This window comes from Protopterus annectens, chromosome 9.part0 (assembly GCF_019279795.1).
Source record: "Protopterus annectens isolate FY-2018-M chromosome 9.part0, PAN1.0, whole genome shotgun sequence".
Taxonomy (NCBI): Eukaryota; Metazoa; Chordata; order Ceratodontiformes; family Protopteridae; genus Protopterus; species Protopterus annectens.
In genome coordinates this window covers 1,379,871,451-1,379,897,328 of record NC_056743.1, presented here as the reverse complement: position 1 = coordinate 1,379,897,328, position 25,878 = coordinate 1,379,871,451, and the positions used below count along the sequence as shown (strand labels likewise).

General features: G+C 41.3%; 1 protein-coding gene across 1 annotated transcript in view; it reads left to right on the top strand.

Annotated features, from left to right (window-relative positions):
• The window catches only part of LOC122810677 (vomeronasal type-2 receptor 26-like), a 168,087-nt gene that overhangs the window by 67,179 nt on the left and 75,030 nt on the right, over positions 1 to 25,878 (top strand). The window contains exon 3 of the mRNA XM_044082247.1: positions 5,590 to 5,720. Coding sequence (XP_043938182.1) covers positions 5,590 to 5,720 — 131 coding nt within the window. The remainder of the gene's footprint in view (positions 1 to 5,589; positions 5,721 to 25,878) is intronic.

The window sequence follows — 25,878 nt, the reverse complement described above, 5'->3', positions numbered from 1 at the left end:
TCATAGGGCTTATTGTGCTCACTTTTAGCCACAGCCATGCACATTCACACATACCTGCTGAAACCTTCCTCCAAACAGAGCCAGATCCAGCATCATGTGACCTAGTTAACAATGGCTCTGTGGGTGGGCCACAACATTAATTAAAAAAAAAAGTAGTTTTTCACCATTAACTTAACTTTTTCTTACACACGGCGTATGTCTCTCTCTCTCTCTCTGTCTGTCTGTATGTGCTATCCAGCCAATGAGAACTAAGCACACACATTTAGAGCCATGCATGAGATCTGATTATCCAAAATGTACTGGTATGGAGCAGCAGCAGTATGGATACCTCTTCCAGTCAAACCTTATTAAATAACATAGCAGCATAGTTAACTTGAGCCACGTGAATTTCAGGACTTCAGTGAGGTATGCGCTGTGTGTTTCTCCAAGTGAATTTCAGGACATCATTGAGGTATACGCTGTGTGTTTCTAATGCCCTAGTTAAGAAGGGTTGGTTACTTAATTAACTTGCTCAGGCTGAAGCCCTGTACCTTGGCTACAAGAGACAATGGCCTTAGTCCTCTACACCAACTATTAGATCCATTCGTAATAGTTAGCTATTAGAGTTAGTTGAAATGTTCTGAAATGGGCACTTTTGTCATTTATTAGTTCATATATTTTGTTTCACTGATTAATGGAAAATAGTGTTCAAAACTACAAATTTAAAATGCTCTCTAAATATTGTTGTACTTAACAAGGAATACATTAAATCAAGAAGGTGACTCAAATAACACATGCATTTATGAATGCCCTAAAATGTATGCAGGGTTCCCATGGTTTGAAAACATCCCAGGGACAAAGGTACACTTAATCAACCACTGATTGAGTGCATTCTCAATTAATGTGAGTTTCAATGTATTTTCAACAAATGTGAGCTTCAAGGGATGATAAATTTATTGTTACTAATGCTGAGTCTGTTGCAGTGTGCAACTATTGTGTTCTATTTAGCAAATGGTCATCTACGTTTCTGCTATAAAACCTGAAAGCAGTGTTAGTACTGCATCAGTTAGCATGCTTGCTTTGATGCAGAAGGCTGTGAGCTCTCCTCCCACACCATGTAGATGGATTTCTGACACTGCAGTGCAGTATAAGGGGGATCCTGCACTCCTGAATGTGTTTTTCTTCTGAGATGTTTAAACTAAGGCCCCATCTGCCTGCATTGATTGTAGGTGCTCTGAGAGCTCTTACATCCACCTGGGCTATCCAAAAGAGTAGGAGGGAGTTCTCCAATGCCCTGGCCAAATTTCTCCTAGTAGTATAAATACCACTAACTTGGTTTCCTGCATATTTAATTAGTAGTACTGCTTTCTATGCTAACACTATCGATCGTGTTAGCTTCTGCACAATGTGTAGATGATGTTAAGGAATCCTCAGGTTAATCCATATTATAAACTCTTTGGATGGTACATGTCTACGTATTCTCCATAAGCTACGTACACTCATATGATTTGGATCATTTTGTCTGGGAGAGAAACAATATGCTATCAGGAAAGTAATGCTGCCGTTGAGTATCTACAATATTAAAGTGAGAGGATGGCATATATCCATAGTGTGCGACAAAGTAATTCAGAGAAGTGCTGCCAAATATCATTGCCAGGGCTCTGTAGGCTCACATAACTAATGCAATATTTGCTGAAAAAGGGAAGTAACAAATGTATACAAAAGGCATGCACAATATATGTATGTATGTTTCACAGCTGTGTCCTGCCCCCTTTATATATTTGTTGTTGTCATTATCATCATCATTCGCTGCCTCATCCTGTTGTAATTGTTGCATCTCATCTCCTCAGGTGGTTTGTATCCAACTTCACTGTATACTGTAGCTGGTCATGTCTGCAATGCATCAGATTACTACATACACATGCCTGTTCCAATTGTATTTATTAGTAGATTTCACACATAGAATAAAATAAATAAATAAATAAGCAAACAAATAAATAAACTAATTAATAAAATGCTTTCCTCTATCCTAAGCAAAATGATCATGACATCAACCCTAATCTTTCTTTTCACTCATCTCAACTTTTCTTATGAAAATAACTGATTCTGTTGGCAATTTGTGGAAAACTGTCCACTGTCTTACATAGTGTGCTTCAAACCACTGTCACCAAAAATTTGTTTTAAGGTGTAAAAAGTTCTCCTCTTTATTGTACAAGCTGGTGCAGGATTTAGTAGGTGCCAGCTTTAATAATCTATTTTCTGATACCTATTTTATCCCATTCAGAGTGACAAGGTAGGTAGAATCTATTCTAACAGTTAGAAAAAAAGAAATTTAACCCTAATTACTTTATCTATGACCTAAGATGTTGCAACTGGACCCATCTAAAACAGTTAACTTTAGAAGATGCTGTAATGTACTTTAATACAACCTTCATAAAAATACTGAATCATCATGCCCCCTCCAGAACCACAAGAATAAAAGCTAAATATGCCCCCTGCCTAACTAAACCTACCAGATCAATTCACAAAGAAAGGGACAAAGCATGGATTGAATTTCACAAGAACAAAACCCAACTAGATAAACAAAAATACTTACAACTACGTAATAAAGCCAAAAAATGCAACAAAATAGACAAAATCACCTATTACCAAACATCTACAAGAAAGCATGGAATAAAACAGAAGTTCTGGGCTGCAATCAACTCTGTATTGCAACCTGGGAAAACTACAACCCCCACAACTATAACTGGGAATGACCATGATAACATCCCCACCCACTTTAATAAATACTTTACTGAGACAATCCAGGCCCTAGCTAATAACCAACTTAATACCAGTCCCCCTACCTCAACAAATATACTAACTACAAATGAACCACAAGAACCACAAAATAATAACTCCCACTTTACCTTTCAACCAGTGTCAAGCATAACTATTCAAAAACTCCTCCAAAACCTCAAACCCACCACCCTGGCTGCAGATAACCTACCCACAGAATACCTCCAAATAGGTGCAGCAGCTATAGCCTACCCTGTTGCAATTTTCATCAACAGATCTATCTCCGAGCACAAAGTATCCCATATATGGAAAACCTCCCATATCATACCACTACTAAAAAGGAGGTAACTTCTTTGAACTCAACAACTATCTTCCTTTTGCTATTATATCACCCTTATCAAAAATCCCAGAATGGGTCATTCACACACAACTCATGGATTACCTTCAAAAAAACAATTTGCTATCCAAAAACCAGCATGGCTTTATACCCTTTCATAGTACCACCACCTCACTTATAGCATCCACTAATACCATAAATCAATGCAGAAACAATGGACAGCTAGTCTTTGCCGTATTCTTAGATTTATCTAAAGCATTCAATATGGTAAACCACAATAAACTTCTCCATACACTATCTACCCTATACCTCAGTTTCTCATGCATCACATAGTTTAAGATCTATCTATCAGGTTGACAACAGGCAGTAAAATGGCAGAACCAAATATCCTCTCTACTACCAGTATCCATAGGAGTCCCTCAAGGCTCTATCCTAGGCCCATTACTCTTCACTCTATTCACCAATCAATTCTCATCGTCCACACCAAAGGCCACAATAATTCAATACGCAGATGACACCACAATCATATGTGCCACCCCAACAAAATTACTCCTCTTCAGCCCTTATAGATCCTTCCCCCAAACAGACAACTTTACTATCACCTCTAATAACAAAACTGCTATTACCCCAACTACCCAAACCAAGCCTTTATGCGTGGAAATAGACAACCACTTAAAATTCGACTTCCATATTGCCCAAACTGTAAAGAAAGTTCGCAAAATACTGGGACTACTGTATCGCAACAAGCAATTTCTCTCCGAGCTATCCAAAGCCACAATAGCTAGGAAAGACCTACTATCTACTCTCCTCTATGCATCCCTGGTATTAACTAACCTCCGTAAATCTGAACTATACAAACTTGAATCCTGCTTCAATAAGATAGCTAAATTTGCAACAGAATCATCACATATAACACATCACTGTGAATCTCTCAAAAACCTAAACTGGTTGGAGTTCCCTCAACTACTTCAACTCAATCAAGTGTCACTAGCACACAAGTTATACTACCACTCAGACAAAATCCCAGCCCTCCAAAATCTTATACGTCCTCACATCACAGCAAGAACCTTGAGATCAAGCACTCTTAACCTCCCTGAAGTTATTAAAACATAGCAATGAGGCAGGAAAATTTCTCTTTAGCTGCTACATTTCCAAACTCTGGAATTCCCTACCTGCCCACCTAACATCAAATAATTCCACGACACACTTTAAAAAAATGCTAAAAGCCCACCTTAAGAACCACTGGCTATGCTCCTGTCTCACCCCTGGGTAAAGACAGACATACAAGCAATATCTCTATTCATTCGCAAATGTCAAGTCTAGTTTCTCACCCTGTTTCTGGTCCAAAAGTGACTTTATCACATGTATGTAACTGTTTGCATTGATAAGCACATACGGCAGCATAATGTATCTATGAGCCTGCTAAGAACTGTATATATTCTATGTGTATAAGTCTGCATTATACTGCATGTATTAAGCATGTATAAGTCTGTAATATACTGTATGCTTAAAGAAGTGTGATACCTCTGATTGTATATCTTACTATGAGCCTGTGCTTAGTGGCCTATATTTACTAATGTTATTATAGCTGTTTTGTATGTTAATGCCACTGCCCTTAATAACATGATCATGTATGGAAATGGAGCTTTTCTCCCCAGGCCTTCACTGAAAATGGACATTTGTCTAGTCAGACTTTCCTGGTCAACAGGTGTAAAATAAATAAATAAATAAATAAATAAGTTAGTCATCACTAGAAGGTCAACAGATTTGTAGGGTGCACACACACACACACACACACACACACACACACACACACACACACACACACACACACACACACACACACACACACGCCATTCACATTTATGCATATACAGACCAGACAATTGGGTACTTTGCTAGAGCATTAGTATACCTGCGATGTCCGAGATGTGCAAGTAATCTCAACTACCCATTGAAAACCCACATGGACATGGGTGCTCCACAAAGAAGGAGCACTCCACCAGGAGCTGAAACAGAGAATCGAGCAGTGGTTGGCAGCACTGTTGACTGCCATAAATCTGTGTTGCTGCAGTCTTCTATGTGACCTACCGTTATGCACATAATCTTTCTGTGACCTGAAACTAAAATGTAAATACACATTTTTATGATAAGTTCTTTGCAATTTGTTAAAATTCTATCACTTGCCATTTTCTTTTACGTAAAAATCACAGTCATACATGATTTGATGAAAGATCGACAGATACATTATAAGGTTAATCCCTTGTATTATGTTCAGTGACTAGCTATGCACATTGTCACTTTTCTGATTAAAAAACTGAAAATCATGGGATCTGTGTTTTGTTAGAGACAGGTATGCCAGAAGATTACTCTAATATGAAGTTTTAGATTTTAACTTGTTTGACATGTAGTTTATCTCTGCTCAGAGATGTAGGTAACACATCTGTTTGTAAAGACAATTCACCAAACTGTGTGTTTCTGCCTCATATCTTTAGATACCCTCATCAGTCTGCAGTGAAAGTTGCATGCTGGGATATAGAAAAATAATCCGAAAGGGTCAACCCATATGTTGTTTTGACTGTGTTCCATGTTCCCAAGGTGAAATTGCTAACACAACAGGCAAGTGATAAAATGATCTTCAGTTATTGACTATATTTTTCTGAGTATATGAATGCTTATGAAACCTTAGAGAGTTAGTTTCAAGTTTTTGTTGAATTTTTGGTAGAGATATGCAAAGCAGGACATCTTGCAAGCTGGAGTATATTAGTAGTAACAATTTCAAGTATTACATAAACACTATTATCAAAGGAATCGCCGGGATTCATGAAGCTCGGTGCAAGGATGGTTTCAGCCTTGCACCGAGCGTCCTCCTTAGAGATGGTGCAGCAGTACCATATGAATATTTATGAGGGTGCGCTGTTGCACCCTCTACGTGCACAGGAAATGTGTGCAAGTGCAGGAGGTGTGTTTAAGCATGGCACAGAGGCTTAAACATGTCCCCACAGTTGCACAAACTAAAATGCTTACTATTAGTGCCCGCCTCTAATAATAAGCAATTAATTCAGTGTCCATGGTGCAAAGCATACAAGAGTGTCCAGGAACACTGAAATAAAATCAAAGGAGTAAACACACAAGCACGTAGTTGAATGTTGAGCCCCCATCCCTAGAACTATTACATTTAAATTCCCCGTGTCCTTATTTTACATTTGTATTTCTTCGTTATTTAAAGTGTAAGTGAAGCGCAGTGTGTTTGCACGTCGCTGCTCTTTGCTTAGCGTAGCTTACACATCAAAATCATCCAAATAGAAAAAAAACAAGGTGAATAAAAGTTAATGTCAATAGTGTAGTGGTTAGAGCATCTGCCTAATAAATAGGCATGCATGGTTCAAGTCCCACTACAGCACATATCATTTTCCATGTGGAATGTGTATATGAACATAGTTTTACATCTTTTTGCTGTATAACCTACATAATAACATGTAAATGTGAACTGGAGTACTGCATTAAATGTTTAATTAATTTAATTTGATTAAAGTGGTAGTGTTATAATGAATAAGGCACTAGTAAGCTGGTTTAAGCACAAATAAGCAGTAGTAAACATATATATGTACTAGTAAGCATATTTAAGTGCATTTGCATGGGTGTAAGCAGTGCCTACACACATTAAGCATAGTAGAAGCTAACTGAATTTAAGAAACTGTAATCAGAAGTTAGCACTGCTTACCATCGCGTAAACCTACACACACCCGCTCACAACTGCTTAAAAGTGCTTTAATCACTCTCTATCCATTGGCCTGTGTTCTGCCCGGCAACAAAATAAATGGCCTCTGCAAAGCTCAAACACAGGACCCTGCACACCACAGCAGTTTACCAGTAAGCAATGGCAGATATACTTAAATCTGATATTATCACAAACATATCATCCAGCACAGTCATGCAACAGCATAGGAAATGTATATAATTATATAGAAGTATGTGCATGTGTATGTATGTGTAGTGTATATATATATATATATATATATATATATATATATATATATATATATATATATATATATATATATATGAAGAATGAACATTGTGATATTAAAACATACAAAAAGAATGAGAAAGAAAACAACAGCAACTCCTGTATTATTTAGTGCTGTCATCTTATGTCATATCAAGCTGGGCAGGGGTGAGCAAATCACTGCTTCTCAAACCACAGGCAGGATACTACCAGTGGGAGTAACATTGTCGACCTGCTAAGTCTACCTTACAAACAATTACAGGGTAGTCCCTGGTGGAACTACCCAAAAATTGCTGGTTAATTGGACTTCCGACCATTACACAAGCCAGGGCAGATATGTTCAAGGACTAAATGTTTGGGAGAGCCTGATGATACATGGTTTGAGACAACATATGTGTAGGGTCCCTAACGCTGGGGAGAGGGCATTGTGTGGAGGTGTGTTACAGCTGGGATAGCAACTGGAGAATGGATGGTTTGTGCGTATGTGAAACTCGGGTGAGGTGGAGGAACCATGGGTATGAAATTATGGAGCCAGGTGTGTCAGGGTTGTATGGCCCGGTTCTAATTGGACTGCCTCGTGGAGGTCAGCGAGTTCATTATAAATATATATGCATACACACATACATGCGTCTATATGTAGAAGTACATTCCCTGTACCACATTCATTCCTTTTGCAGACATAAATAACATGAAATTGCCTCTACAAACCTCGACAGTAGATAGAATAATAGGTTGTGCATAATCATAAATGTAATAGGTTCATAGGTTCATAGGTAGGTACTAGGCTATCTGCCCAAGGGCATTTATAAGCCTAGCCAAGATGTGTCAGCTTACGCCGCCCCATTGATCAGTTTACTGACCCTCTATCAAGCAGAGCTATTGAATTGATCCCAGTATGTCCCAATCTTTGCCCCCCCCAATTATATTTGGCTTTGGCTAGACTTCTTACATTAAGAGGTTGAGGGGTATGATTCTCGTGTATGGTTAGTTGTGTTGTGTGGTCTCTAAGGCTCAAGTCATGACTGAATGGAGTTCTGACTCGTTGGAACAGTCTGCATACTTGGTTAACAGATGTTAAATAAATAAACATTTATTTATAGTTCAGTACAGAAGAGAGGGTGACCCTCTTCTCTGCATTGTGGCGTATATATCCCGACTCAATATCATGCAAAATGCATGACCTTTGTAACAGTGCAGGCCTTACTTAGAGTCTCATGAAATGCTTGTCATCCATATATATATATATATATATATATATATATATATATATATATATAATTTATTTATTTGTTTTTAATTATTTATTTATTTGCGACATTTTGCACGATTTTGCTGGGATATAAAATTCCAAGGCGAAATAAGTTGCTGTTATGTTTCCGTTGTATATTGCAGTACTATAGTATTAGAGTTATGAGAAGATAGAGGGAAGAGACGAATCTGCAAAAATTCAGAAGTGTGTATTATGTTTGAAGTTAGTACTGTTCTCAAAAAAATAAAATGTGAGGACTTTCTCATTATGAAATAGTGGAGTCATTCCTGTGATTTGCTGGCTACATCAACGCCAATCACTAAATCGGTCTTATTTGTAATATAATTTTGCCGAACTCGTACATTATTAGTTGTCATATGTAACATGTGCGTTATCATATAGTCTTAGTTATTCATTTATTGTAGTGTCTTGTTAACTGGAGTGATGAAGTAATGAAGTATAGAGTCTAATCTTGAAATAAAGATATGTGTGTCCCAGGTGGGACAACCTAAAAAATGGGAATAGTGTCCTATTAGTCACTCATTTCACCAATGTTTGTGGACTAAAAGGTTGGGATGTCTGAGGATATGTGGAGTGAGTCAACCCATAAGATGGGTCCAGAGGAGCAGGGAGTGGCCGATGTGTAGAGGTGTGGATATACCGTGTTCCCAACTGGAGAATGGATGACTGCTGTGTCAATGAAGTGTTAGGGTGGGTGTTTGGGGAACTAGGATCCATGGGTATATGGGTATCTATGCAAATGAAACAGTACAGCAATAGTATAGTGGTTAGAGCATCTGCCTAATGAACAGACATTCCCGGTTCAAATTCCAATACAGCACATACCATCTTCCATTGGAAATCTGTAGATGAACATATTTGACATCTGTTTGCTGTATAACCTGCATAATAACAATTAAATGTGAAGTGTCAGTGTCATAATGAACAAGGCAGTAGTAAGCATGTATAAGCATAAATAAGCAGTAGTAAGCATATGTGAATACTAGTGAGCGTGTTTGCGCTTTGGGAAGCAGTGCTAACAGCCAGTTACAGTTTCTCACACTCAGTTAGCTTCTAGATTATGCAACCTGTGTAGGCAGTGCTAACCCCTGCACAAACAGGCTGAAACCCACCTACTGCTGCTTAAAAGTGCTTACCCGTGTGAACAGGCATAGGCATGCTTATTGCAGGAAGGTGGTGAAAAAGGGGCACAAAGAGGGAAAGACAGTAGGCAAGATAGCTAGGGATGTAGAGGAAGGGTGTAGGGGAGGTCCATATCTGCCCATTTCTTTTACAAACGTACTGGTGCCCAGTGCCACCTGCATTGATAGCATGATAAAAAAAAAAAAAAAAAATGATACAGGTATTCCTTGGTGTCAGTGGCATCTGTCCATACAGGGCATGTGTGTAAGGCATTGTATGTCCTTTGTGGATCAATTTGATGGCACCACATATGTTGCAGGTGTCCAGTGAGGAACATAGTGAAGGTGCATTGTCAGCAATTATGTGCCTATTATACTGGTGGACAGGGTGCCATGCCCTCTGCAGCCCACTGCAATCACACCATGCTTGCTATCTGTCAACAATATGCAGGGTACTAGGAATGTAGCGGCAGTCTTCTAGCCAAGTGTGTTTCTGTATGAGACATGGGTTCAGACTGTATTCCGGGAAATATTAGGGTTGCTTACTTTGTTCACCAGGCCTTTTATCAGATGTAGGGTTATGGTTTGCCAACCCAGTCTCTTGGCTGATTGAAATCTCTAATCCTCGTCAGGTGGACATTGTGACATATAATATGGCCACCATATAGTAAAAGTACAAAACCAACTCCTCAAGTCCAGTTGTTAGACACTCACAGCCACCTCCATACAGGATATGACTGAGAAACACGCACACACACACACACACACACACACACACAAACACACACACACACGCACCTGCTATGTCTCGAAATAGAACTCCTACCTAACTAGTTCATCACACTACAGCATTATGCAGTTATAGCATGCACTGCAGAGATTACTGGGCTACAAGGTTCTCAGATGTGTATTTCCAGGTGGGTGACATCAGCACCCTAATCCTGAATGCCTTGGCAAAGTTCAGTATGTGAATTGTGTGGAGTGTGACTACTCTAGAAAGCATTGTTCTCTACTCAGGCAGAGACAGACAGACAAACACACACAATTGCCAGGTCTAGGATTAGAACACCTAACTAACTACTTTACCACACTACAGCAGTACACAGTTACAGGACACACTACAGAGATTACTGGGTTACAGCATCCCCAGAGGTGTATTTCTAGGTGGGTGACATCAGCAGATTGCCAAAGTAGGGCCAATGAATTGTAGTGAGCGTGACTAGCCAAACATGCAGTGCTCTCTACACAGGCATAGGAACAGACACAAAGGCATCCACAACTCCCATGTGTGGGACTAGAACCCCTACCAGAGTTCTATATCACACTACAGCATTACACTGTTATAGCACACACCACAGGGTTTGCTGAAGTACTTGTTTCCCCAAAGGTGTACTCCCCAGTGATTGACATCAGCAGGGTTGCCAATGTAGGGCATTTGTAGGGAATTTGAATTGCATTGAGTGTGACTAACCTAAATTGCCACAATTAGTCTGTATGCATTAACTGCTGTACTGGCTGAACCAAAATAACCCACCTTTGCAGATCATGAATCCAGGACCCTGTACATCACAGTCACAGTAACTAACCACTAAGCCATCACAACAGTACATGAGACTGAGGTTTCACCACAGTAATCCCACCATAAGCCAATCAAAGTGAACATGTGAAAGCAATGTAGATACAGTTGTCCATAAAAAGACCTCTTCAAAGCCAACTTCATGCTACTCAAGGCAGAAGGGACAATGTTTATGACACCCATGGAGACAGGAGCCGACAGTTCTACTGATGAACCCTGCACTAAGGTACTGTATGAGCACATCCACTTGTGCATGATTCCTGACATCTCACATGGAACCACAATGCTCACCTCCCAAATAAGCAAGCCAGTCTGGTGGTCTCCTGCCATTAACAGATTATACAACAGAAGGTAGACACTGTTGAAGCAAAACGGATCCTCCAGGGATGCAAACAACTCCCTTACCAGCCACAGTAAGACATTGAGATCCCTCATGGAATCCTCCAAAGCTGGTTATATAACTAAATTAACCACAGATTCCATAGACAACCACACAGCATTCTATAGTTATGTCCAGAATCTAACTGGCAATGCTGAGAAGTGCTCTGAGCTACAAAAGAATGGCATTACACAAACTACTCCCATGGACTGTGTCAATATCCTGGCAGATTGGTTTAGTGCCACAGTCACCCCTCTTACCCTCAAAAGGGCCCATGGAAATATGAACAGAGTTCCATTGGCCAGTAATCACGGCCACACAGGCAGAAACCACACTATCCACAGCTGAGAATACATCATCCATGGGACCAGACTGTACTGTGTAATCATAACCTTGCATCAGGACTGGTGTCCACTGAGTGGTGCACAGCTGTAGTTATCCCACTCCACAAGGGGGGATCCACCTTGTATCCCTGGAACTACTGTCACATCAGTCTGATGAGTCTCCATGGAATGCATTATCATGGAGGTTTGGAACACAGACATTGGCAACCTTCAAACACTGGATCCCACACAGACTGGGCTCATGGAGGGCCACTCTTGCCTCCTGAAACCGATTGTCTGCTTTGACTCAGTCTGCATAGCTGTTGAAGAGGGTAAGGCAGTGCACAACGCCTATGTGGACTTCACCAAGCCCTTCAATCCCATACACCAGTCTGGAAACATAGATTAACATACTAATCCGGCCATACATCCCTATGCCACTCAATGGTTTGTCATATGGCTTACTGACAGAACCCAAACTGTAGGTGTAACCATCTCCAAAGCCATCCACAGACAAGTGACAGGTGGAGCACCTCAGGGTTCAGTCCTGGGACCACTGTTGTTTTAAATCTACATTTCTGTAGTACAGGCCAACAGTATGAGACTCTGGCTAACAAAGGTAACAGATGACTGAAAAATGGGAGTCATTATGAAAAATGGGAGTCATTATGAGCCTGACTGTACTGCATGATAGGTTCATAGGTTCATAGGTAGGTACTAGGCTATCTGCCCAAAGACATTTATAAGCCTAGCCAGAATGTGTTAGCTTTCACCGCCCCCTTAGATTAGTTCCCTGTGCCTCTGTCCAGCAGAGCCATTGAAGTGATCCATGGGGTAAACTTTCTGTTTCCATCCACTCATCAAGGTTTCTCTTGAAGAGGGTTAGCAAGGAGCTCTGCCTAATGTAGACTGGAATCTTGTTCCAGAGCATGGGAAGTCTCTGGGACAGGAACCTATCCCTCCAGCAAGTCCTATTTATTGTTGTGGTGAGGTTTAGCTCCCTGGAGCATGTGGCTTGAGGGGATATGGTTTTCTTTAGGTGGAGCATGTCCATCAATTCTGGGTTGGACATGGACTTGTATGTCAGGCAGAGATCACCTCTGAGTAGGCGGTATGCAACCGAGTACAGCTGGAGTTTCTTCAGTCGAGCTGCATAGGGCATCTGCTTGAGACCAGTGATCCTCTTGGTGAGGAACTTTTGTGGTCTTTCCAGTTGTTGCAGGTGTCTTGTAAGGTGCATCCCAAATGGGGCATTATACTCTATGATGCGTCTGATGAGTGATGCGTAGAGGGGCCCAATGACCTCTTTCGATCTGGATGCAAACCCTTTTGTGATTAGGTGGGCCACATAGAAGGATTTTCTAACCACTTTGGCAATATGATTATCAAAGGAGAGGCTACTATCTACCTGGGTCCCCAGATCCCTTATTATGTCTTCCATATTTAGGGGGCTATCACCTATGTGGTAGTTTGTGGGTACTTTGTTTTTTCCAAAGGGGATGACTATGCACTTTTTGGCATTTAGCTTGAGATCATGGTTTTGACACCAGGTATCTGTCTCAGTGAGACCCTTTTGAAGGATGTCTGTGTCAGCCAGAGAGTCAATTATAGCCCCTAGTTTTCAGTCGTCTGCGAACTTGGTGAGCCATAGTCCTCCTGTACTTGCCTGTACCTCTGAGAAGTATATGCCGAACAGGAGGGGTCCTTGGACTGAGCCCTGGGGAATGCCACTTGTAACAGGTTTAGAGTCAGACCTAGCTCCTGCAACTCTTACCATGTGGGTTCTGTCCGTGAGCCAGTTGGCAACTCATCTCGTGATGTAGGGGTTTATGTTCAAGCTGGTGAGCTTGTCTATAATACCTGAGTGGGGAATAGTGTCGAAGGCCTTTGCGTGGTCTAGGTAGGCTGTATGGACCACCTTTCCCTCATCTATAGCCTTGGTAACTGTCTCAAAGAAGTCCACCAGGTTTAGGAGGCATGATCTGTCCTTAACAAAGCTGAACTGGGTTGGGTTCAGTGTTTGGAGGTTTCCAATGTCTCTGTTAATGAGATCCATGGTGATGCACTCCATAGCTTTGCAGACCAAGCTAGTCAGGCTTATAGGGTGATAGTTCCCGGGGTCCTTTGTGGCTCCACCTTTGTGGAGCAGAATACCTGTTGCTGTGTGCCACTCTGTGGGCACTTAGCCTGTGGAGAGGCTGAGTTTAAACAGTGTGTTTAGATGCAGGGTTTGTTCATCTTTGAGCTTGTGTAGGACGCAGCCTGGGACACCGTCCGGTCCCATTGATGTTGTGTTTTTGACTTTGGAAAGGGCTGTTTTAACCTGAGTTTCGGTGATTTCAGTGGCACTACATTCTTCTGTTATAGTTATGGGCCCTTTTGGGGGTGAGAGGGGGGTGAAATTTGCACTGAACCTGTCTGCCAGGATGGTGGCTATATCGGTCGGTTCAGTGTATTTTGTGCATTCTGCACTAACTCTGAGCAGATCTGAGAAGTGTCACTTAGATTCTTGACATAGCTAAAGAATGCCTTGTGGTTATCTTTGGAGTCCATGGCAATTTTTCTTTCAAAGCTAGCCTTGGATGATTTTATGAGGGGACGTAGTTTCTTGCAGATACTGATCAGGGATGTCTTCCCTTCATGGGATTTTACTCTTTTCTGTACTAGTTTCCTCCTTCTATTGTATAGCTTGTTTATAGCTCGGGTCCACCAGACTGGTTTCCTTTTCTTGGAGGAGTGAGTCTTGGTTTTGTTTGGGATAGCATGATATGTTACTGATACCAGCCTAACATCATACAGGTGGGATGGGGTACTGTCAACATTTTGTGGCCTTGTTGTGTAAGGTCTTGGTTATGGGATCTGCAACAGCTGGTAGTGTATTGCAGGGCAGACATGTTTGGCTGTGGGGGGAATACTTATTTGTGCATGACATATGTTGTTTGTGCCTGTCAACCCCATTCATGGTACATGTGGACATACATGTTTCTGCTATGTTCCCACCTTATCTACAGATGTATGTCCATATATACCTATATAGATATAAATATCTGCATATATATATATATATATATATATATATATATATATATATATATATATATACATCTGTATCTGTGTAGACATTCAAAACAAACCAAAAATAGAAAATACTGTAAGAAACAAAAACAAGCGGAAACCTTCTAGTAACCCTCCGGTAGTTCGACAAATCAATAGGATAGCAAAAACTCACTCGAAATGTGGAATACACACCACACTTTTATTTAAGCTTAAAAACTCCAGCTTTTCATCAGTTTCAAAAAAAACAACTTCCTCAGAACGGAAACAACGTCATGTCATTAAAACCCCTACTTATAGTTTTGTATCCCCTCACATGATCAAGTAGAATCAGAATACATTGCTACTGTGATTTTTTAAAACATCTAAGAAGATAAAAACTATGTACAGACACTGTATTATTTAAAACGAAACACAATTGAATTTGTTGAAAAATTATTTTGGAAAAAATGTATATAAATATGCATAGAAATCCCTGATAACTTAATTCTCTATAATTTTGTACTATACATTATAGAATAAAATGAGATAAAATAGTGAACTCATCACCAAATAAATAAAAAGAAATTATTTAAACTGTCAACTATAAACATCTATTGAAACTGTGAAAAACTGACTATTGAATATATGTATCTGGTAGAGTGAAACTCAGCTGGCAATTTAGTCAGCGCTAAAAGAGAGAAACGGAAAAATACATTATATTTGCCAAACTCTGCAGACACTCTGAAACCTTTAAAAAATGTCCGATTACTATAATACATGTATGCATATAATTGTGCAGGATAACACTCAAACAAAGTAGCTGGACACCATCTGTAACGGCTTAAACTCCATAACACTACTCTTTGCCATCCTAGATAGACTCTGATTGTAATTCATGGTATACGGGACTCTGCGTGAAAATCGTATAATTACATAACTATAATAATGATGTTATGATATGTCTGTGTATGACTATACTCATAAAAATACAAAAAAAACTAAAAAAAAATAGATGTTTTCAGAAATCACAATAGCAATGTATTCTGATTCTACTTGATCATGTGAGGGGATACAAAACTATAAGTAGGGGTTTTAATGACATGACGTTCTTTCCTTTCTGAGGAAGTTGTTTTTTTTTTAAACTGACGAAAAGCTGGAGATTTTAAGCTTAAATAAAAGTGCAGTGTGTATTCGAATGTGTTTATGCTATCCTATTGATTCGTCCAACTACTGGAGAGTTACAGGAAGGTTTCCATCTGTGTAGACATTAATATATTCTCACTCACACATACAGCTACATGCTGGAATACATTCTCTGTACTGTTGAATGATTGGGCCGGATATGTTTGTGAATACAGCAGGGTTATGTATATCTGAGATGGCTTAGAGATAAATCACTTTGGTTATGGTGTGCATGGTCCTGGGTTCAAGCCTAGCAGAGGTTGTTTATTTTGTTGCTAGGCAGAATAAGGGCAGATGGATACAGAGTGATTAAGGCACTGTAAAGCAGATGTAAGCATGTTATCAGGCATGGTATGTCCATTGTGAGTCACATGTGAAGACACCATAGGTGGTGCAGGTGTCCATTGGGGAACATGGTGGAGGTGCACTGTGTGCATGTACGTGCATATTGGACAGATGGCCAGGATGATATGCCCTCTGTAGCCCATTGCTATCACTGCATAGTTACTATCAGTGGCCAATATGCAGTGTACTACCTACATATTGGTTGTTGCCTATGCATGTGTGTGCGTATGACACATGGGTTGAGTGTGTGCTCTGGGTAATAGTGGGGCTGCTAACTGTGATTGGCTGCCGTTGATGTCACATGTATGGGTATGGCTTTGCATCCCAGCCTCACAGCTAATGTACATCTGTTATCCCTGTATGGTTGACATTGTGATATAGAGTATGGCCAACATACAAAATATGCATAACCCCCTCCACATTGCCCACAAGTATCACACACTTACAACCACCACTAAAGAGGATACAAGTCACCCACACGCACACACACACCTGTCATATCTGGTATTCAAACCCCTACCTAACTAGTTTATTACATTACAGCAGTCATAGTATGCGTCACAGACATTACTGAATCACTTCTTCTCCAAAGGTGTATTTCACAATGAATGACATCAGCAGGATTACCAAAGAAGGGAATTTCAAGAGTACTGCATGTTTTATATTTCTTTTCAACGTGTTTACCTGCTGCTTACTGTCACGTAAACACATTTTCACTTGCTTACATCTGCCTTATTCTGGCCTAAACAATGTTATTAACAACCCTTGCAGGTCTTGAACCCTGGACCATGCACACCATAGTTATGGGACTTACCACTAAGTCATCTGAGTTCTATACATGTTTCATTGTTTTTAGAATATACATTTACTTCAGGTATTCCACAGAACTGAAAACACATGGGACAGTCACGTTGTGTACATATGTACAGTACCTTTTAATATACTGTACTTTGTGAAAAAACATAGACAAATCTACATATGTACAACTGTTATAAATACATACTATATATATATATATATATATATATATATATATATATATATATATATGCATTTCTGTGATGTGTACATACACACACACACACACACACACACACACACACACACACACACACATATATATATATATATATATATATATATATATATATATATATATATATACACACAGTGACATTTATAGCCATATGTATAAACAGCTCTGAACACCCTTTGTGACACAGAAGGATTCCAAAGGAATTGAAGTGTACACAAAACACAGGCAACTCTTGTACTATAACATTTAAATATTAATTAGTTCACCAGAGAAGGGATGGTTGTTGTGCATGTGGAGTTTTGGGTGGGGACTGATGGGTAAGGAAATACACCCTGGGGATTGCGGAGTTTGGGGAGAATGATGGGTAAGGAAATACATCCCAGGTATGTTATTTTCCTGTGCTACTGCTCAACAGTGACACAGGAAAATAACATACCCAACAGTAGTCATTCTTGACTGTCTATTCTTTTCTATTCCTACCTATGTAATATTCTGTAGACTTCACTCACCACAGATGACTACCATGGTGTGCAGCATGTTAAAAGACATAACACATGTGTATGCCTGGCTACAGGGTAGTCACACACACAAACACTTGCCAGTATTGTGCTTACAAGTCTTGCCTATGTTAAGGTTACTAATAGAGTGGTAAGAAGTTGGGGGACATGCCACAAACCCCATACAATTACAGTTAATCTGATTCTACGTCTGAGCTGGGTGACATCACATTAATGATTACTTGGAGTGGGGAGGGGGGTGGAAAGGGTGGTTTAGCAGATGACAAGGATAAAGGCCAGTGCAAAATGTGGTTTCTCTTTGGAAAGCAGTAAAACCCACTTTTATGATAGGATTCAGACACACACACACACACACACACACACACACACACACACACACACACACACACACACACACACACACACACACACACAGTTACCAGTGGTGGGATCAGAACTACTGCCTATCTACAGATCACTATTACAGTACTATGCAGTTACAAGACACACCACAGAGATTACACATTTCCAGGCAGTCAGAATACCCTTGTAAGACTGAGCACATCAACAGGGAGACTGACAGTTAAGATGTACATAGCTGTAAACCTGTGTGTTTAAAGTAGGAGTCCATTACAACCTGTATGCACAAACAAGACACATCATCTGCAGGTAAGACGTAGGTAGGCTTGAGAGGTGTATTTGTAGTGCAGCATGCCCTGTACTGGAGTATGTCCATCTGTGGAATGGACTACAACTATCACTATACAGGGTTACAGTGGGCATGCTCATACATTTAGAATCACAGGACTTGTTTGGATGCATTGACTCCAATTACACAAGGTGTCAGTGGGCATGCTCATACACTTAGTAGCATAGGGTCATTTGGGATGCACTGACTGCAATTACACAAGTTGACAGTGGGCACGCTCATACACTTAGTAGCACAGGGCTGTTTGGGATGCACTCTGATTCTAACTACAGAAGGCCACAGTGGGCATGCTCATACACTGATACATACAGAACACGTTGTAATGGACTCCTATTGTAAACACACAGGTTTACAGCTATGTACATCTTAAATGCCAGTATATATGCAGATCATACAGATTTACTAACAGATACCTGTATGTGGTCCATAAAGTATATATCTGCATCTGTGCTGTGTGATACACATGCATACATGTGCATGAAGTACTGCCACATATATGTGAAGCATGCACAATCATGCATGTGTGGAAGTGACAGACAATTGGTTAACTGGGACACACAGGTGGATGTGAAGTACAGCATATATTACACACATAGCTGCCCCAAAAGGCATACATTGATATCAGGTTGTGGACAGTGGCATCATAGTTGGAACAGTGGCATGTGCAAGCATAATATGTGAACTCCATTGTCTAATGGTACTGAGGTGCAGGTGTCAAGATGACCTCGCCCGCCTGTGTTAGTAGTTGTCATTATTAGCAGGACTGTTCCACTAAGTATATCTCACATTGGTCATCTACACAATGTCTGCTGCTGTCCATCACCTTAGATGTAGCATTTGATACCAAGCACAGTACTGCCACTCACAGTGATGTCATGGTACAAGTGGCAACTGCTTGACCAAAACAATGAGCCAATGTCCTGCTGTAGTTATGAGATTGTCCAGTGTCTGTCATTCCAGGATGACATGACTGAAAGGAAACACGACTTTGTCACATATCACATGCAGCCATCATTCAAGGGAGTGTGGATAATATCTAGGTTGCATTTACCCATATAGTGCCATTCCAAGGCAAATGTCCTAAACACAGAAGTAACACCCTGACACCTACAAGACAATTGCATTGGATGCTTTATGCTAACCAGTGCTAGATGTGTGGCTTTCATAATCCACTTGCTCAATGCAGAACCTACAATGGGGAATACTGATATCTGTGCAGTAAGGAACACCTGGCTGAAGGCTCTGTAGTGCACAATAGCACTACCACGATATAACTCAGATCCAAACATGTGGGCCATAACACTGATATGGACAACTCCAGGTGGTGGTGTCCCCATATTCATAAAGGCTACTCACAAGTAAAGACCACTACTCCAACATGATTCATCACAGATGAGTCAGGTACAGGTGACAGTGGTAAAAGCTACATTCTAGCTTCTATCCTCATATACATCCCCCACCCTGTCCTCAGACTACCAGCACACATCCATAAATGTGGTATGAAATATTATGGTACAACACCAAATAACCTTCGACTGGTGGACTGTACCTAGCCCTACATCCACTGTACAAAGTACCCATGTACTGACACAGTTGCATAATGGGTTCTGCAATTCAGTAATACCACTGTTTTTAACCACTTCAGTTGTACACATACCAGGGTCCCTTGGATGTTGTCAACTGTAACACAGTTGACTGTTGCTATACACCAGTAAATAACGCCCTCATGGTCGGATATGACCTAGGTGTACCTGCCCTGGATATGTACATCTCACACTCATACACCATACATGAAAATACCATAGCTGTTGTTGTCCTTTGTACATACAGGTGGCTACATTCATTACACACATGCACATGGAAGATAGGCCCATGGCTGCTGAATGCTAACAGTACATAAGGTTTGATATCTATGTTAACAGGGGTAATAATCCCTCTCTACTGGTCACCTATGACACCTATCATATCATACAACAATCCATGTGGCATGTATGTCATTAGACATGTCCACCAAATGCAACATCTACAAACATACCCAAACAATAGGATCATAGGACCTACACACATGGCCTGTATTGGCAGACTCAGGGAAATACAGCTATGCTCTGTATGTTCCTGAGTAGTTACAGGTGATATGTCCATGACATGTACAGCCATGTGTGACCCACAGCTCCTACATATACTCCATGTCAACAATTGCAAGCCATGCATGCTGTGTGCTGTCTGGACATGAACCTTATTACCACAATAGCCACAACGTGCTGGGGTGAGATGTTTATAAGCCACAGACCTCACACATGCTTGAACAAGTGTAATACCTAGCTCAAACAAAGCACATTGCTGGCTCTCTTTCAGTAATCATGAGGTGTGCGTGGCAAATATGAGGTGTGTGTGACAAATATGATGTGCTCACTGTTGATCATTACAGTGCCATGGCTTCACAGTGGAACTGTCAACTAACAGTTTGTGGCATCATGACATGGAATATTGCTGTATGTGTTGCTTGCTGATATGTGCTGTTGGCGTACATGTCCACTTAGCTACTCAGTGAAGGTGGTTGAGTGTCCTACCGGTACATGAATAGAACATCCAATATGGTGTAATGCTCAGCTAGGTGTCACACATGGTGTGGGTAATGTGTGGCATGTATCCTCTTGACCTGATAGTCCACTTACTGATGGAGACTGTATATGTGTACATGTATTGATGTGTGTTTAGATTCCATGTGTGTGGAGTGTCTGATGTTTGAAGGTGACTGTTGTCTTAGTACATCATGCAGTTGCAATGCAGCCTCAACATTGCCAAGTGTATATGGTGATATGCTCAAAGTACAGTAAGCTGTACTTTAGGTATGAACAGATGTTTGGACATAATTACTAAGTGGTGGGACTACTTTGCAGATGAATGATTACTGAAGACAGCTCACAGGTATGTTACAAACATTCCAACAATAATCTGTGTAACTGCTAAGCGCTGGTGTTGTTAATTGAAGGGGAAGACACACAAAGTAGAATGCAGTAAGGGTGACACTGAAGGCAAACCTCTTCACACCTGTAACAGAAACACCTCCCCTGTGCATATATTGTGCATATGTCAGCACAGTTGGCAAAGATAAAAGTCAGTAAGCTTTGTAGCATGTGCAATAGTGCTGTAACTCTGTAATACCTATCATGAGATAGGCAGGTGTTTGATTTCCAGTACTGGCAAGTGTGGGTGTGTATCCATATATGTCACGTATGGGGGGAATACATCCCAAATTACTCTCCTGTACACTGTTGTAGACATCTGTACAGAGTGAAGTGTAGAAAGCAAGACATAGGCAGGGGTTTGAATCTCACACATGTCAAGTGTCTGTATGTGTGTGACTTAGGTGTATATCTTTGTGAATGCCACTGTGTGTGTGTGTGTGTGTGTGTGTGTGTGTGTGTGCGTGTGTGTGTGTGTGTGTGTGTGTGTGTATGTGTATGGCTGTCTGATCTCTGGAGTGAGGCTGTATTTTACCATACTCAAATGATAAAACCCCTTCCCCACATCCACTCACTGCAATCTAGTATCCCTGTTGATGTCATCAATCTTAGAAGGGTATTCTTACTGCCTGTAAATGTGTAAGCCCTGGGGTGAGGCTTGTTTTATCATAGTCTACTGATATATCCCCCTCCCCACATACAGTCACCGCAATCTAGTATCCCTGTGGATGTCCTCAATTGTAGATGGCCATTCTGACTGCCTGTAAATGTGTAATCTCTGTGGCGCATCTTGCAACTGTGTAGTACTGTAATAATGATTTGTACATGGGCAGGGGTTCTAATCCCATCACTAACAACTATGTGTGTGTGGGTGTCAGAGTGTGTGTTTCTGTATCTGTGAATCTCTGAGTGTGTATGTGTGTTTGCATCCTGTCATGAGAGCGGGTATAACTGCTTTCCAAAGAGAAACTGCCTTTTCAACTGGCCTTTACCCTTGTCATCTGCTGAACCACTCTTTTACCTCCTCCCCGCTCCAGGTAACTATACCTGTGATGCCACCCAATATGGATGTGAGGCTCTGGCCACAGTAGCTTACTACATAGCTATCATGCTCTTGGACCATTAGATCAGTAAACATGTTTAAAACTTTGGAGAGTATAACTGTGATGTGGAAGCTACAAAGTGTATGCAGGTATTGTCATACAGACCTGTGAGTAGTCTGAAGTTACATATGGGACACTAACTGAAAGCACTTACATCCCCCTTGTAGTCTGTATGCACACATTTGGAGCATGCAATTACACCTGAAAGAGGAAGGCAGAACATCAAGTTCAACAAGCAGTTACTGGTGTTACACATGATACATACTGTCAACAGTACAAAATGCATTCTAAAACTCGAGTACATGGTATGTCTGCTGCCTGTCAACACTACTCAACAATGGTAATCTACAATTGTCTTCCTAATATGTTCACCCTGTGCATCAGATCATATGACCATGTCCCTGCACTGATTGTATGGATGACAGGGATGCAGCGCAGGCATCATCATATGCACAGGGTGATAATGTTTGCCAGAGGCCTAGGCTGTACCATTGGATGACATCATGTGTGTGGGTTAAGGCCTTTTATCTCATTGGGCGTGTTTGGATGTTATGCATGTGTGTGTGTTGAGGTGCCCTACATTTGTTTCTGGTGCATGTGTGTGTGTGTGTGTGTGTGTGTGTGTGTGTGTGTGTGTGTGTGTGTATGTATGCACACTGGTCTGGCATGTGGTTGGCCTACACAGGGGTATTATTGACAGCTGCAAACTGTACAGGGCAAGTTGTACAGTTCACGGTGTCTGGTCACGGCCATGTGACCTGTGCCTGCCAGGGGTTGCATGGCCACTACCAGGCAGAGGTCTAGATTGGGTACTGTCTGATGACACATGTCCACCGGAACCATGTCCTGTTGAAGCCATCCTGGACCATGTGCACATGGCCTGCTGTGTCCTGGTATGGACAGCACAGCACCAGCTGCACTGCTGCTGCTACCACCACTATGGGAGCGGCATGTGAAGTAGCATGTTCACATACAGCTTCAACAGTTGGTGTAGCTGGCCTATGTCCACGTGCCAGATGCCTTACTCCCACCACATGTTCTAGCACAGACATTCCACGCTGGAGGATCGACATGCCACGGTCAAGGACTCCCACCATGTCACACAATCGTCTATCCAAAGTATCTGCAAGCTGATGGTGAGCATTTGCAATTGCCTGGATGTTGTAAGTTAAAGAACAGACAGCAGCCCTCTGAAGCCTCAGACCTTCTCTTTTGTGCCATTCATGTGCATGTTGGCACATAAGCCAGTACAATAGACTATACTATGCAGTATGCACATCTGTGCATACATAGAGTAGCAAACTATAGTATGTGGCATGTGTGCATACATGACTTGCATATGTTAAGTTAAATATTATACAGTAACACATGTATCTATATTAAATATAGTTGTGATATATGTGCAGTAGTGACTTACTAGCCAACTCCTGGCTCAGTGGTTGTGAGACACCCACCTCCACAATACCAGCTGAAGCTTGTGGATGGAGTTCTGCAGGTGTCCCCAGGGTGGTACTCAGTACATGTGAGTGGGGACTGGGTGAGTGCCCCCCCCACCTGTTGCAGCTTGTTTCCTGGCAATTATGTTTGCATACTGTTTTGCCCATCTAATTAAGTCAGTGCAGTGTCGGCACAACTGCTGATAGGTGCGAATGTGGCCGCCGACATCATTTACCCTCCTGCGAAGTTCCTCCCACTGGGCATCCCGGTACTGTGCATCCTGTGGCACATGTCTGAAAAGTGTGTCATGGTTGTCAAGGAGGTATGGAATGAGGACCTCATCCTTCATGTGGCTGTATGGTGGCAGCCTGGCATGCGGCATACCTGGCAGACATTATGATGGTGACAGGTCACAGTAACTCACAGAGAAGTACAGAAGTACAGATGCACATACATGTGTATCACATTTATTATAATTACAAATATGGCTTTGCAAATCTGCATGACACTAACACCACTGATGTTTAACTCACACACATTTGCACTTACTGGTAATTTCATGTTATCACCATATATGTGTGTCAAGTGACAACATTGTTCATACTCCATGTGGATGCTGTCTTGATGTGGGAATGTCTGTTTGCCTGTACTGGTGTCTTTACCTATTAGAACATGCCTGGATGTGTTGACATTAAGGCAAGAGACCTTAATGATGTGTATATGTCACATATATAGTTATACACAGCTTTAAGGGGCATGACCTGTGACCCTGCAGACTTGCTCACAGCATGTTGTACATGTATGTGTTTGGCCATATACAACTACATGGCACTGTACAGCAGTATAGCATCCTGCCATGTATTACCTGTGTTGCACATGTGAAACACATGGGACAATAGCTAGCTTGATGGTATTTTCAGGGATGGATATCAACTATAGAATGTATGGTCATAGTGAACTAGTAGGTTATATGCCCTGGGCCATGCATGAGCATAGGCTGAAAGGATACCTAGCTGTAGCCAACAGACAGGTAACTTTCAGTGGCCAGTTCAAGCAGTGTCACAGAAAGTACAGTTGTGTACCGACCATAAATGTAGATGTTCGAGTGTATTCACTGTTGCAGTCATTACACTTGGGTTATCCTGCTGGCAGGTGACCCGTAGTCGGCCCGAGTTCCAAAGTCTTGGTCCAGCATTGGTTGCTGTCACCTCTTCCCTCATATCAGTGCACCAGGGGTATAAAAGTTGCAACCAACGCCATTTTCTACAGTTTTTCTTGCCCCAGATGTCAGGTGTCCCCAGATATGAAGGCTGTAAAGATAGAAATATGCCAAACAACCATGAATATATTACTAACAACATTTCTTTCTTCTAAAAGCAAATACACCACATAGGTTGTATAGAGTTGAGAAGTACAGAATAGTCCCAGCAAAGAGGGGGATGGTGGGTGGGTGACCAGGAGTGTAACAGTGAATACACTCGATCATCTACATTTATGGTAGGTACACAACTGTACTATGTTCATCCTGTTTCACTGTTGCAGTCATTACACTTGGGTAGAATCCCAAAGCTGAGGTAGGGTGGCTGGGTCTAGATTGGATTTGGTGAGGCTAACAAGCCCTGCAGAACTGCAGTGGCAAAGCCTGCTCTGGATTTGGAGTAGAGAGGTAAGTGGTAGTGCTTGGTAAAAGTGTGCACTGAGCTCCAGGTTGCAGCTTCTAATATGACTTTGGTTGGTACCCCTCTGAGGAAAGCTACTGAAGTGGACGCTGCTCTGGTAGAATGAGGCCTAATGC